General features: G+C 45.5%; 1 protein-coding gene and 2 long non-coding RNA genes across 19 annotated transcripts in view; 1 reads left to right on the top strand and 2 right to left on the bottom strand.

The window, feature by feature from the left end:
* The window catches only part of LOC6736448 (titin), a 114616-nt gene that overhangs the window by 51495 nt on the left and 47195 nt on the right, over nucleotides 1–15926 (top strand). For 14 of the 17 annotated variants that reach the window (XM_044923058.1, XM_044923059.1, XM_044923055.1 and 11 more), the window contains 5 exons: nucleotides 32–319; nucleotides 381–612; nucleotides 698–869; nucleotides 930–1116; nucleotides 15834–15908. In XM_044923058.1, coding sequence (XP_044778993.1) covers nucleotides 32–319; nucleotides 381–612; nucleotides 698–869; nucleotides 930–1116; nucleotides 15834–15908 — 954 coding nt within the window. Of the gene's footprint in view, nucleotides 1–31; nucleotides 320–380; nucleotides 613–697; nucleotides 870–929; nucleotides 1117–1913; nucleotides 2263–2323; nucleotides 3636–3745; nucleotides 6355–7656; nucleotides 13168–13464; nucleotides 14701–15056; nucleotides 15125–15183; nucleotides 15488–15833; nucleotides 15909–15926 lie in introns of those variants that run through there. The other 3 variants (XM_039293637.2, XM_044923066.1, XM_044923067.1) reach the window with 2 other exon arrangements.
* LOC27208241 overlaps nucleotides 1–15926 on the bottom strand; it is a 66919-nt gene that overhangs the window by 48425 nt on the left and 2568 nt on the right. The gene's annotated exons all lie outside the window — the stretch shown is intronic.
* Nucleotides 4066–7253, bottom strand: LOC27209271. Its single transcript, XR_001601291.3, has 2 exons — nucleotides 5725–7253; nucleotides 4066–5652 (listed from the first exon to the last, which is right to left on the bottom strand). It is a non-coding gene; the product is annotated as an uncharacterized LOC27209271 (long non-coding RNA).

The raw sequence follows: 15926 nt of genomic DNA, 5'->3' as shown, positions 1-15926 counted from the left end.
TATTGTCTTTAATACCATATTTGTTTTTCAGAACTCCCTACCATCTTACTCCAGAACCAAGTTCCTCGCGGCATGAAGCGTTCAGATGCTCTAACCCAAATGGAAGCTACCATCAAGAAATATACATCCGAAGTCCATTTGACAGAGGATGATCTATTCGATCCTGATCGCAAGCAGCCTCCTCGCTTTGTCACCCAAATCAAGGAGCAGCTTACTCTAACCGAGATGGCCGTCACCAAATTCGAATGCCAGTTGGCTCCCGTGGGAGATCCTAACATGAAGGTCGAGTGGTTCTTCAATGGCAAGCCATTGCTGCACAGTAAGCATTACGAAAATATTGTTTACCTCGAACGTTATCTATAATTTTTAATTCTCTGCAGAGAACCGCTTCCAACCCATTTACGATTTTGGTTATGTGGCAATGAACTTTGGCTGGGTTTATCCCGAAGACAGCGGAGAGTACGTGTGCCGTGCCACCAACTTGTATGGCAAGGACGAGACCCGTGCCATCATTAAGGTTTCTGGAAAGCCAGGAATCGTCTATGACTCCCAGCTGCCCGCTCACATGCAGAGCATTGACCGCATCCGCGAAATGGAAGCTTCATGGCAGGTGTAAGTATGAACCAAGCCGAATGTCGCACAGACCTCTAATGAAACCTCTTATGAACTCAATATTATTATTTTGCTCTCGCTTTAGGGTGCCCGATGAGGTTGATCCCGATGCCAAGCCCAGAACCAAGCCAGTGTTTGTGAGCAAACTGGAGCCCCAGACTGTGGAGGAGGGTGACCCAGCTAGATTCTGTGTTCGTGTCACCGGACACCCACGTCCGAGGGTTATGTGGCTGATCAACGGTCACACTGTCGTTCATGTAAGTTTTAATGGAATTTCGTTTTGAAGCAATCTTGAAACAAGTTAATCCTTATTTCAGGGCTCTCGTTACAAGCTGACGAACGATGGTATGTTCCATCTGGATGTCCCGAAGACACGTCAGTATGACACTGGCAAGGTAGAGGTGATTGCTCGCAACTCCGTGGGCGAATCGATTGCCACCACTGAACTGAAGGTTGTTGCACGTTCGGACGATTATCGTAATGTGCTGAAGAATTCGCCACGTCGTAAGTTTAATTTTGAAGACACCCCAGAAATTCTGGAAACACTACTTATTTAACAGCTATTAGAGCGTTAACCACTTTTTAATGCAGTAGTCTTTAACTGAGAAAAACTAAATATGGACACTACATGCTATTTCACAAACAAAAACGCATTGTAAATATAAACATTCCAACACACAATACGCCACACAAGTTTACGTAGCCGTAGCACCCAAGTTTATTTCACTATAACCACATTCCATGTAGTTTGAACATTTTAAACAACATGCACAAGTATACCCAAATTCCAAAAAAAAAAAACAATCCCGATATGTCCCCAAGTCCCCAAAAATCCTCCGAAAGAACCGATTGTCGAACTCCAGTCAGCGAGAGGCTTCAGAAGAGGAAATCACGCAAAGGAAACCAAGGAAGTTGGCTCCCTAAGTATTGCCGGACCTGGGGTAATATGGTTATGACGTAGTTTTGCGTGTGCACTTTCCGTCTGTTTTAAACTCTGGTTATCATCCAGCTAGTCATTGACCTTCTCTCTGTCTCTACTCATTTGCTGTTCCCTCTGAAGAAACCAAAAGAGTTAGTGAACCTCTGTGAAAGCCCCATTTATATCTAAACCTATAAGCCATTATTTTTCTTAAGTCGCCCACTTGTAAATAATGTTTGAGTTCTTAATGCATACTAGTTTATTTGCTAACGCTTATGGATCATCCGAAAGTGCATGTGTTTGAGCTATAACTGCCTTTACCAAGCATTACTGTTTAAATGAGTTATGGGCGGCACTTAATAAAAACCGCATCTTTGTTTAGCCTGGTACGATTACGAACTAGCTGCCTATCAGAAGGAGCGCCAGGAGAACGAGTTGGAAAAGGTATTCGATGAGCGTAAGCAGGTCCTTTCCGAACAGAGCTCCCACACGTTGAAGGGCGTGGAGCACCTGAAGCCCAAGCAATACAAGCCACCCACCCCGGACTGGCAGCAAAATGTCAAGGCCAAGAAGAGCGAGGACTACTACAACAAGCTGCAGACTCTGGAAACTGAACAGCTGCTGAAGGAGACCAACCTGCGGAGGGATACCCATCAGTACGCCATTCCCGGAGAGAAGGTCGTGAGCAGTTCTCAGGCCAAGGGAATGGCCCAGTCTTACGAAGAAAATCTGTAAGTACCTATTACATTCCCTAAAAGCTAAATAGGATCACACTAGCTCCTTCCATTCTAGTCAAGAGAAAACGAGCACCACTCAAGTACTGGCTGCTCCACCCAAGGGTACTGCACAACCATCCGAATCATCCGTCCATGGTCGCGAAGTTCACATGAACAAGCAGCAGCAGGTGCAGAAGGAGATCCAGGGTGACCTTGAGATTACCCGCAAGATAACCGCCACCGAAACAACCGAGGTTGAGCATAAGGGAACCATTCAGGAACGTGTCGTTCAGGGACCCGTGAAACCGGCCAAGGCCCCGGTCTTCACCAAGAAGATCCAGCCATGCCGCGTCTTTGAGAACGAGCAGGCCAAATTTGAAGTGGAATTCGAAGGAGAGCCCAATCCTACGGTTAAATGGTACCGTGAGAGTTTCCCCATCCAGAACTCTCCGGATCTGCAGATCCACACCTTCAGCGGCAAGTCGATTCTGATCATCCGACAAGTGTTCGTCGAAGACTCTGCTGTCTTCTCGTGTGTGGCCGAAAACCGTGGAGGAACTGCAAAGTGCAGTGCCAATCTTGTTGTCGAGGAACGTCGTCGCGCCGGAAAGGGTGGCATTCAGCCGCCTAGCTTCGTGACCACCATACAGAGCACCACTGTGGCCACCGGCCAGTTGGCTCGCTTCGATGCCAAGGTTACGGGCACTCGCCCACTGGATGTGTACTGGCTTAAGAACGGCATGAAGATTCAGCCAAGCATCAAGTTCAAGATGCTGGAGGAGGACAGTGTTCACACTCTACTTATCATCGAGCCGTTCGCCGAGGATTCCGGCCGCTACGAGTGTGTGGCCGTCAATGCCGCTGGTGAGGCCCGCTGCGATGGTGACTGCATCGTGCAGTCGCCCAGCAAACCGGAGAAACCAACTACTCCGGGCAGCGAGAAGGCGCCACATATTGTGGAGCAGCTTAAGAGCCAGTCCGTGGAGGAGGGAAGCAAGGTTATCTTCCGCTGTCGAGTGGATGGCAAGCCCACTCCCACTGCCCGCTGGATGCGTGGCGAGAACTTTGTGAAGCCATCACGCTACTTCCAGATGAGCCGGCAAGGCGAGTACTACCAGCTGGTCATCTCGGAGGCCTTCCCCGAGGATGAGGGTACCTACAAGTGCGTGGCTGAGAACAAACTGGGCAGCATTCAGACCAGCGCCCAGCTCAAGGTTCGACCAATCGAGAACCTGGACGCCCCGCCTACTATCACAGCCCTTAAGGATGTCTCCGTTACCGAGGGCATGCCCGCTCAGTTTAAGACGACGGTGACCGGCAAAGTGAAAGCCACTAGCGTCCAATGGTTCCGCGAAGGTCAGCTGATTCCCGAAACACCGGACTTCCAGGTGGGTTGCGCTTCTCAATTATTTTTTGATAGCGGGGGGTGCAGAGGGTAGGGCCGTATATACATTATTATATGCCCTTTTGAACTAATGCCCTTCTTCCACACTTTCAGATGATCTTCGATGGCAACAGCGCTGTACTCCTGATTGGCACCACATACGAGGAGGATTCGGGCATCTTTACTGTGCGCGTAACCTCGTCCACCGGCCAGGTCGAATCCTCAGCCAAACTGACTGTTAAAAGTAAGGATTAAACTAAAGCTAAGCCAAAACCGAAACCAGAGTTCGAAACCTAGCAAAACCAAACGTAAGCGAACCGTGTTCAAACAAACAAACCAACCAACATCAACAAACCAACTCCAAAGAATGCTCAAAAAAGAAAATATGAAATGAACAAAAACAAAACAACGACCGAGAAGAACTTTAACTATTAATCCCCGAGTTACTGACGTATTACATACAGTTACTACTACCCCTCAACCTACCTATATATATGATCAACTACTAGTCGTAAAAGTTTGAGTGAAGAATATTTTAGAGCGAGCCTGTCGAAACTTTCAAGGATTTTTCTATACTATCAAACGAACGAGTTATTTTTACTAACCATTGCAAAATGTAAAAAGTGAAATGCAGCAAAAACAAAAAAAAAGGAACAAATTAAAGATGTCTAACACGAAAACGTAACCGAAAAAGCATCACAAAAATATGAAAACAATTTTTAATTGAAAAATAATAAAAATCATTACAAGTATTTTGCAACATAAATATTTATAGACCATTTTTCTTTCTGGCACAGCCAAGACAACAGAAGCAACAACAACAGCAGGCATTAAATGAAATTTGAAATTTTCTGTAGCCAGTTGAGTGAAAGTGGAAGTGACTCAAAACCAAATGTAGCATAGCGTATAGAGGATCTCTAGCCCCTCGAGTTGAGTTATAAATACGGCTGCTTATGTACCAGCAGGCCACTTTAAGCGCACACATAATAATATTTTCAGTACCCAACCCGTCGTCCGTAAATATACTTAAATACTTATAGCCATGCAGCACATACATAGGTATTATGTGCCCCATCTATGAGTGGGATAGTTTTGGGGCCGTGTGCAAAACGCACATTTGTCCCGCCTCCGCTCGAGCGTGAAAGTTGTATTTTTCATTTGAATATTAGCATAAAATATTATGGATGACACATCTAGCGCACACACACCGCGGGCTTCGTGGCGATGCCAGTGGTGCGCTATCTTGTATCTGCCAGATACACATTTCCCATATTCTATTTTTCATCTTCAATTTCCCCCTGCGAACGTGCGCAAAAACTAGCACGAATCGAGTCAGTCTGTAGAAAAAACAGAAAATATCGAAAGCCTTTCAGCTGCCAGCCGAATTTTCTCAGACATATTATAAGACATACGTACGCCGCCCAGCGGCTGTTCTATTTTCAATTTCTTTTTGGAGAACGTGAATGTTTTGCTTTCGAGAACTAATTTCCAATAGATTAGCGTTCGAAATCCGTTACGCTATTTTTAGTCACGCGGTGCTGTCTGGATTTCAGGCTTTCAGCTACAATGAAAAACATTTATGTATTTTCTCAAGTAAATCTTGAAATTTATTTCAATTTTCTTTCAATAAAACACAAAAAACAACGAAACCGAATAAATATATTTGCTTAGGCATACGTGGTTGGTTTAGGTACTATGTTCTAGGTTCTAGGTTCTATAGGAAAACAACATGATAGATTACCTCTTGTTGTTGCTACTGCTGTCTATAAGGTGGATCAGGCAGAGGTGAGAGATATACCGATGTTAGTCGGGCGACTCATCCTCTTGGTCATTAGAGAAGAACATGAATTGATGATTCTGTTTATGGTGCAGAAAAGAATTTAATTAGATTAATCAGTTACGGCTGTTCAGTCATCAAGCCGCGAGCCTCTGTGATTCATAGATGCACCGAGATTTATATTTATATTTAGCTGCCAGGCAGATTTCGACTTTTAAGCAATGATTAAGGTTCCGTAGTCCCCCTGAAAGTGAAATCATTGTTAGAAAGGGTTCGACAGGTTGCTTTAAGATACATTATCATATATGACTTTTACCAGCAACTCCGAACAGACAAAACGCTCCAGTCCTTCGGTCAATCTATGATGACTTCGATAGTAGACGATGTTAAAATGATTATTGTATTGTTTACTTTAATTGAATTTACGTTTAATTGAATTTTATTTATTTTGTAGTGATGTTGCATGAGATTTTATTATTCATTTTTTATTACCGCTTTTAATTATTACTAATTCGTTTCGTTACTCTATTGTTTGTCACACACTTTCGTACTCGATCGCCAGCAATCAATCATCCATTTCGTGTACAAAATCCAAACGAATCTCGAAAGTAAATGCCGCTTTTGCCGCCAATTTTAATACTTTTTGTTACACGTTTTCCTTTGTGGCGAGAAGCTTTACTAAAAAATTAATCATAAAAACTCATGCGACCTTCGTTTTAAGTCTTATCTGTCTTTTATCTGTCATGTTTATGTTTATCCGATATGTTTTTATGTTCGATCACTTTACGATGACTTTGAAACTTAATTGATTTGTTTCCATTTGAATATTTGGTAAGAACCAACACTCGCGTACACTCTTTTGTTGTTTAATTGTATCTCTCATGTATTTAATACTTAAAACCAATACCGCGTCTATAAATAAATCCAAGCAAAATGCATAACGATTGGAAACTTGTTTTTACAACTGCCAAATGTCCTTCTTGCCACATTCCTTCTGCTACTGCTAAAATTGCACCGCCGCTGCTTGCTTCCCGTCATCCACATGTCGCCCGGAATCTCAGGAGCTCAGGTAATACAGGTAGGTATTGTCGATGCACGGGGTATAAGTATGGCCCCAGTAAGATCTGTCTACCTTGTGATGTGTTCTGTTCTGCTGCCGATTGTTGTCTACATCCGACTGAGATCGTTGGAGTGCGCCGCACTGCGCTCTAGCTATATGGCTGGTCTATGTCTATATGAGCCCCGAGAACATCGAAGCGGACACACCCCGCCCATAAATCTGTAGTAGCTCTGCCGATGGTCGAACTGAACAGCCCCACCTGGTGACGTAGCCGCCACTAATCAGATATCTATTTTTGGCCTTAATGTATACACAGGCATTTGAATTGTTTGCTCTCAATTGTACACTTGCCTGGCCACAAGCCCAAACCCCTCCGCCACCCTATCACGATGACGAGGATGATGAGTTGAAGTCAAACGAATGTCACTATTCGTTACGACTTGCCCAATTGCTGCCATGACAATGTGCCAGATTTAGGTGCAGGCTAATGCAGTTTCCATTACCACCAAGTGGATTCGTCACACCCGATTAGTGAATCACGAAACATAGATTAATTGTCTTACTCACTCACTCCACGCCATTCTGACTGACTACTCGCACCTATTTTTATCAATGCCAATTATCAAAAATATGTATTGACCTAGGGCCCAATCCCATTTATGCTTTATTCACGGTCAACGCAGATGAGCTGTCAGCCGGGGAAATGTGATTTGTGGTCCACACACGCACCTTTTAGATGGAGGGTTTTTGGTTTCCTCGAGTCCGAACAGCCTTATGCTATTCAGCATACTAATTTTAATGGCTCAGAATAAATTATATATATGTTTGTGTAGAGAGAAGCAGGTAAGTGGTGGAAAATTGCATCAACTTAACATCTGGATGATGCTACTTGAGGCATTACATTAAATGGCTTGCGATCTCATTGCGAATGAACTAACAAGCTATTTAGTATTATTTATATTTATAATGAACACTTGTTGCTGGAGGTTTAATTTTATAATATTTCTCTAATGGATTTTAATAGTTTGCTTTTAATACTAAGCTCTACTAGAGCTCTGCTCTTATATTAAGCGCATATGACAAACTATTATAATCATTGTCCCAATCGAACTCTGGATATGTTTTGTTATTTTCCCACTTATATTCTTAGGGATATATTAAATAAAGTCTCCACTTAATCCCTCTTAGAACGACGCATCTCGGCCTTTCAATTGCGAACGATTGATTCCGCCGAGGATGAGTCCTCTTCCTCTGGCCGGGAGGACAGTGCCCCCGAGTCGCCACACGCTTTCCAACCTGGCCAGCAACCAGGCCAGCAGTTTGGTCAATTCCTGGGCGTCAACGGGCAGGGTCAGCATCAGGGAAGATCGCGGCAAAAGAAACCCAAGGTACGCAGCAAGTCCCTGCAGCCGGCTACAAAGGTGATACCATGGCGCAAGTCATCACGTCCCACTCGAGGTCGTTCCCTGGACAAGGGAGTCTTCCTGCCAGGCTTCAAGCCTGAACCGGTCAAGTCCTGGACTGAGGAGACTATTAGCTTGAAGGCTACGCCGATTGAAAAGAAAAAGCCAGCACCAAAACTTGAGGCAGCAAAGGTTGTACTGAAGTCTATCAAGACCGAACGTGATCAGGGCATCATGAGTCTAGGCGCTACATTGGAGCAGATCATTGCTGGAAAAACCGAAAAGGAAGCCATTCCTTGGATCACTATGCGTGAAAAACTTAAGGCAGTCGAGAGTGTTCAGCAACAGCTCAACAAATTCGATCTAGATGAGGTCTATCTGCAACCACTTGAAGGCCAAATTGAAACTGAGGGGCAGCTGCCACAACAGGCTCAGGTGGAGCAGGTGCAGCGCACTAAGGAAATCCAGCGCCTGAAGAGCATGGAAAGCGTTGAGATTATGGAGATGACTGACCAGATCGATAAGCTAATCACCCAGCAGCAAAACGCTAAAGATCTCATTCCCTGGAAGGAGATGCGTCAGCAGCTAAAGAGTGTCCAGCGGGTTACCAAGCAGATTGACAAGTTCAAGATTGAGGAAGTCGAGCTCCGTCACCTGCAGGCTCAACAAGCCATCACGGAGGAGTATCAAACTGGAACAGCCGAGGAGACTGTCGTCATGATTGATGAGAGCTCCAAGGGCTCGATCTCTAAAGTGATTCGTAGCGATGATCTGCTGCAGTATGAAGATCAGTCCAATATCTATAAGCAGAAGTTTGTTACCACTGAGGATGTTAACATTATGCATGTTTCGGAGCGCGAGAAGCTAGAAGCTCAGAGATTGTTACGCGAGCAGCAGGCTGTAAATTGGCGCCAGCAGCAACAGCGCCCACAGTTGCAGCCCCTGACTTCGGTTGAGGATACAGTAATCTCTCAGACTACTGAGAGACAGAAGTTGGTGCAACAGCAGAGCTTCATCGAGGAGGCTCAGCGCCAGCAGTTTGTGCAGGTCGAGGACTCCCAGATGATGAGCCTCGAGCAGTATGAGCATCAAAAGATTATAAACCAGCGCACACAACAGGAAGCGTTTAGCTGGCGACAGCCTCGTGAGCCTCAAAAGTTTATTCAGGTGGAAGACTCCTCGTTGCTTCACCTACAGGAACGTCATGATACGCAGGAACAGCAGCTGCTGCAACAAGAGCCTGTCATGTGGGACCGTGGCAGAAAAAAGCCAGATCAGCCACAATATGTGCAACCCCAGGAGCAGCGTGTTAAAGAAGAATACGTGGAGAAGCCAAAAACGTACGAGGAAATGCACGACGAGCTGGTTGAACCAACTCCGATTGAACAACCTCAGCCGGTGCCAGTTATGTGGGAGCGAGGCAAGAAGAAACCCCAGCCCCAGGAGAAGACCTTCGAAGAGGCGCACGACGAGTTGGTTGAACCCACTCCTGTCCAGCAACCGGAGCCAGTGCCTGTCATGTGGGAACGTGGCAAGAAGAAGGCGGCTCAGCAGGAGACAGTTTTATCCCAGGAAGTGGTGCAAACATCACAGGTAGTCGAACAGCAGATCGTTGAGGAAACAAAGAAAACGGCTGTTAGACGAGTGATTCCACCAAGGGAGCCGGAGCAGAAGGTGGAGCAGGTTACCTTGAAACCAACACCTCGCCCTCGTCCTAAGGAGGCTCTAAAGGCTGAGGAGATTCAATTGAAACCCTTCAGGAGCACCAGACCCGTACCACAACCAGTGGAGGCGGAACAGAAAGCCTACGAAGAAGCTACCGATGAGTTGCCCGAAGAACCACTAGCTCCACTACAGGATCAACCGCAGCCTGTGATGTGGGAGCGTGGCAAAAAGAAGCCGCAAAAACCCCAAGAGGAAGTGAGCGAGATTCCGAAAACTCTTGAGATTTCAGTCGACGCGCTTGAAGAGGAAGTGCCGAAGCCAACAGAACCACAGCCACAACCTGTTTTGTGGGCTCGTGGCCAAAAGAAGCCTCAAAAGCCTGATGAGCAAAAACCGGAGCTTCCAAAGAGTCTGGAGATTGCCGTCGACACTATTGAAGAGGATCTTATCAAGCCCGTTCAGCCTGAACCACAGCCCGTTCTTTGGGAACGCGGCAAGAAGAAGAAACCGCACCCTCAAGACGTAATCGAAGAAAAGTTGGATGCAGCTCCGACCAAGACATACGAAGAAGCAGTCGATGTTCTGCCTGATGAACCTAAGGTTGAGGAGAAGCCAGAGCCTGTCCTATGGCAGCGTGGTAAGAAGAAGATTCCCAAGTCAGAGCCCACTGAAGAAGTGCATCCCGATGAGGTAGATGCTCAAATTGAGACTGTAGTTAAGGAAGATGAAGTGATTGTCGAAGAAAAACGACGAATCAAGAAAACCAAAAAGCCCAAGTCGACGAAAGAAGTTACCGAGGAGTTGTTTGAGGAACAGCCGGAAGAGGAAATATCTCCAGAAGAGGAAGTGCCGCAGAAAGAAGTTATTGAAGAAATTGAGGAAATTGTTGAAGAAAAACGTAGGCTCAAGAAAACAAAGAAACCTAAGCTTACACAGCAGGTGACCGAAGAAGAAAAGCCCGATGAAGTGGTAATCGAAGAGTCTGAAGAAGTGGTTCAAGAACAGGAAGAGATAGTTGAAGAAAAGAAGAAGGTCAAAAAGGTGAAGAAACCCAAGACTGTCGCGGAGAAACAGCTCGAAGAAGACGAAATCCCAGCAGAGGAGACTGTTGAAGAGGAAGAAACTGCTGAGGACCAGCAACTAGTCGTTGAAGAGAGCAAAAAGGTTAAAAAAGTAAAGAAACCAACTCGGAAAGTTGAAAAGACTGATGTTGAGGAATTGCCAGCAGAGGAAGTTCCAGCAGAGGAAGTTATAGTTGAGGAAGTTCCAGAAGAGGTGGCTCCAGAAGAAGAGCCCATCGAGGAACAGGAGGAAATCGTTGACCAAGATAATATCCAGGAACAAAAGCGAAAGGTCAAAAAGGCAAAGAAGCCCAAGAAGACTATAGAAAAGAACGAAATAGAAAGAGAAGAAGACCAACCAGAAGAGGAAGTTCCACAAGAAGAAATAATTGAGGAGCAGGAAGAAATAACAGAAAGGCAACGTAGATTAAAAACTATCAAAAAGCCCAAGAAAATTGTAACCGAACAGACAGTGGAACAGGCAGAGCAGACAGAAAAGCCGGAAGAATCGCAAGCCGAAGAGGTGAAAGAAACTGTAACCGAAGAACCTAAAAAGCCTAAGCCTGCACCTGAAGAGGCAAAGGTTGAGCAAATCGAAAAGATTTCACTGAAACCTGCGCCAAGAAAACAGCGTCTTCTGCCCGAAAAAGAACAAGTGGAGGAGGTCTTGCTTAAGCCCTTGAAAAAGATTGCTGCTGTCTCGGAAGCGGAACAACCCGAAACACCTGAAACGGAATTCGAGGTGAAAGAGTTCGCCATCACCACTACAGAGGATATAGTGGATGTAACAAAGAAGCGTGTTAAAAAGAAGAAGCCCAAAACAAAGGTTGCAACTGAGGAATCCACTGAAGAACCAGCTGAAGAAACCGAAGAGTTTGAAGAAGACGAAGCCCAGCCCGAAGAAGTGCAACCAGTTGAGGAAATTCCGGAGCAGCCACAAGTAGAGGAAGTTGCTGACGAACGTAAAACGGCACCCAAGCCAAAGCCTAGAAAGGAAGAAATCATCGAGAAGGTTGAAGAAGTTGCTCTAAAACGAGTAACTCGGCCAAAGAAGGAGCTACCTCAAGAGGCGACCATCGAAGAAGTGCGTTTAAAGCCTACTCAACGCACTTCTATCAAGCCCGAAGAAGTCAAACTAGAGGAAGTGGACTTGCAGCATGTGGAGAAGAAAGAGGATGAAATCGTTCAGGAAGAGAAGCGAAAGACAAGGAAGGTAAAGAAGCCAAAACACGAAGACTTGCCGGAAATTCCCGATGCTGAGCCAACGCAACTGGAAGAGGCTGAACACATTGAACTGGAGAAGCAACCAAAGCCCGAAGAAGCCCAGCCCCAGGTGCCATGGAAGAGAGGTGAGAAGAAACAGCCTGTTGAGGAAGTCCTGGAGGAAAAGAAATGGCCATCTGGTAAACGCCGTCCACTGCCTGAACAGCAGCCGGAAGAAGTTCAACTGAAGCCAATCCCATCTAAGCCAATTGAAGAACCGCAAAAGCCAGAAAAGGCCATACCTGGCCCGCAACTTGTGCCAGAAGAAAAGCCTGAAAGCGAAGAGGAGGAACTCGAACTTGAACCTCTCAAGCTGCCCGAAGACAAGCAGCCAAAAGAGCCTAAGGCTAAGAAAGAGAAGAAGAAGAAGCCCAAGCTGAAGAAGGCCACACCATCAGTAGATGAGGTGTCCGAGGAAGTCGCCGAGCCCTTCGACGAGCCCATTGCTGAGGAAGATGAAGTGGAAGAGATGCCAGTGGACGATGACAAGGTCGTGGCAGTGTCGGAAGACGTACTGCCTGAAGAGGAAGTTGTGCCCACGGAGGAGACTCCCGAGGCAAAGCAGAAGGCGCACAAGAAGCGCACAAAGCGGCTAAAGGAGGCCTCCGTAGAAGATCAACCTCAGCTGCTGGAAGCGGCTATTGCTGAAATCGAAAAGGTGGATGAAATATCCCAGGAGATCTCACAAAAGACTATTACCCTACTTAAGAAGACTGAAGACACAAGACCTCAATTCATAACGACTGAACAGCTTATCGAGCTGGATGTGGAGGACGTCCGACGCGATCTGGAAATGAAGGTCACATCGAACATCATTAAGAAGGAGAAGCGTCGCGTGGTGCTGGACGACAGTCAACCGTTGCCTGAGCTGGAGTTGATTACCCAGAAACGAATCCAAGAGGGCATAGACAAGGTGGCCGATGAGGAGCTTATAGAGGACCAGCAGCTAACCCAAAACCAGCAGGAGACGACTACCTCTGAAGTTATCGGCCAGGAGCGCAAGCTTGTCAAGAAGAAGAAGAAGGAGATTAAGCCTCCAAGGATCACCGAGAAATTGCGCCCACGCCAATGTGTTCCCGAGGAACCCACCGTGCTGGAGTGCAAAGTGGAAGGAGTTCCGTTCCCAGAAATCAAATGGTACTTCAACGATATTCTCCTGTTTGCTTCTGAGAAGTACGAGATCACAGTCATCGAGCAAGTGGCGAAGCTGAAGATCGCCAAGGTCACTCCCAGTGATGTTGGCGTCTACACATGCGAGGCCAAGAACGAGGCTGGAGTGGCCACAAGTCGTACCAACATTATTTTAGGTAAGGTTGCATTAACAATAGTATTTATTTTAAGGGCGATTTCCGTGACCAAGCTTAACGACAATATATTTAAAATTACAAAAACTTATTTTATTTCGCGCTTAACGGAAATTGTTCTTTAATCCCCATATGAGTATAATGATTATTTCTGTGATGCTTTTTCAAACGATCAAGCGTTCTTAACTTAACTTAACTTACCTTTAATCCGAACGTTTATGTATATACTTCCCTAATTCCCTGTAATTCTACCAAGAGCACACAAAATATTTAAATTCCACTTATTCACATTGAATACAGAAAAAGAACAAGGAGTTCCCCCCCAGTTTACAAAACCTCTTAAGATTGAGTTTACTGAGGAGAAGCAGCCCGAGCGGCTTAAGGTTACGGTGACTTGTCAAGTGACAGGAAAACCGAATCCTCAGGTCAAATGGTATAGAGGAATAGAGGAAGTTATACCCAGCGAAACAGTTCAGATGTTCTATGATGAGAAAACCGGCGATGTGGCCCTGGAGGTTATTAACCCCACACCCAATGAAGCAGTTGTCTACTCTGTGCAGGCGCAGAATCAGTTTGGACGTGCCATTGGCAATGCCAATATCCTAAGCCGCGTCGATGAAGTTCCCCGGGAGATACTGAAGGCACCTACCGTAACTCCACTGAGTGCTGTTGTTGTACCCACGGGTGGTACTCTCTTCTTCCAAGCCAAATACGATGGCTTGCCTAGGCCAGAAGTGAAATGGATGCGCAATGGCCGCGAGATTATCGAGAATGAGGAGACTATCATAGAAACTACAGAGACAACCACCACAATAAAGGTTGTCAATATGACCCGCAAACGAACTGGCAAATATGAAGTTTGGGCAAAGAACAAGGTGGGTGAAGCCAAGTCCTCTGGTTCGGTGGTGGTTTCAGATCAAAAGCCCGATGAGCAAATTAAGCCACCGAGATTTATTCAGCCCTTGGAACCCAAGTACTTTGGCGAGCACGAGGTGGCCATTATTGAAGCGATTGTGGAGTCTGAGCCATTATCGTCCTTCCAATGGTATGTGCACAACGAGCCCATCAAGAGTTCAAACGAAGTGCGTATCGTTAGCCAGGCCAACAAGTCAACGTTGCTGATTGAAGACTTCCAAAGCAAGTTTGTGGGGCCTTTTACTTGCCGGGCCGAGAATGTGGGTGGATCAGTGACGTCAACGGCCACCGTTAACCTAATTGAATCTCTGCCCCAAGAGGAAGCCGAGGAGTTTGAGTCACCTCGTTTTGTTGAGGAGCTCGTTCAACCCGTCGAGGTTATGGATGGCGAGGCATTGCTGCTGACCTGTCAAGTAACAGGAAAGCCCACTCCTAAGGTAGAGTGGTACCACAATGCGGAGAAGATCACTGAAAATAAGGAAACTACGATATCGCAAGACTTGCAAGGCGTTTGCCAGCTGCAGATTACGGAAGTTTTCCCCGAAAACGAAGGCCAATACGAGTGCGTGGCTACAAATAAAATTGGCAAGAGCGTCAGCAAGACAAACGTTAAAATACAAGGTACTTGTAGTGGTATCTATCGGTAGTTAAATAGTTAACCGGCTGGAAGTAGTGCCACTCTACACACTACATGCATCCCACACCTAGATAGGTTTTCCAATAACTACACTTCCCCCTGACAACTGAATTTTTTAAATCCCTTCCATACTAACTGGCCTTGTGGGCCTGCATGTGATTCTACTCGTTCAAAAGCCTTACTGTCTATCAATTCCATAAAATATGTATCTCCAACTTTTCCGATCAACCCACTGATCCCGTCTTTTGTAAATACTTTTTCGTTTTTTGAGTTCGTTCCAAGAAAGTTTCGTGCCGAGACACGCTTATATTGATAACGCTTTCAAATGTGTATTTTTTAGCATTTGAATATATCCCCGATTCTGAAATCACTGGACTCACAGGATCTGAGGAGGATCTACTTGATAGAGTAAGCGTAACTGTTGTACTTGAGAACTTAAACCAAGGATTTTTCGAAAACCATTTTAGACCCTCTCAATCGACGAACAAGCTCCGAAAATTATTAAAAAACTACCGGAGAAAATCGAGCCAAAAGAAGGCGAGCAAGCGAAGCTGGAGGTTAAGGTCGTTGGAAAACCGAAACCGAAGGTCAAATGGCTGCGCGACGACGAGCAGATATTCGCCTCCGAGGAATATCAGATCGAAAATTTCGAAGACGGCACCTCAGTGCTGGTCATTAACCACGTCTATCCCGATGATTTGGGTACAATTAGTTTCGAGGCATACAATCCACTCGGTGTGGCAGTGACTACGGCGCTCTTTGCGGTCGAAGGTACTATTATGGTTTATTCGTCATATGGTGCAATCTATAATATGAATCAACTGTTATTTGGCTTTGTTAGTAAAATTCTTTTTCAGATGTCTGGAGCTGCGTTATTTAATATTTCCCAAACTCTCTCGAGTCCAGTCTCTCTTAACTTCCCCCAAACCCCCCTAACACTTTAGTTTTAAACACGTGCAGAATTATACACAAAACAAACTTCAAATAGGCAATACTTTTCTAGTTTAAGGAATACCGAACTAAATTTACAAATTTCTTTTGCTCAGCTTTTCCAAGAACATGTATAATTGAATTCGTATTTATTACTTCCACTATGTTTTCATCTATACCGAAAAAGGCATCGTGGGTTCGAAGGATTACCGCAAGCCGGAATGGGTGTCTCAAATGGAGGAAATGCAGGTGGCTCTCAAAGGTATGTATTCTCTACTGA

This window comes from Drosophila simulans, chromosome 3L (assembly GCF_016746395.2).
Source record: "Drosophila simulans strain w501 chromosome 3L, Prin_Dsim_3.1, whole genome shotgun sequence".
In the NCBI taxonomy this organism is placed as follows: Eukaryota; Metazoa; Arthropoda; class Insecta; order Diptera; family Drosophilidae; genus Drosophila; species Drosophila simulans.
This window is presented reverse-complemented; position numbering and strand designations above follow the sequence as displayed.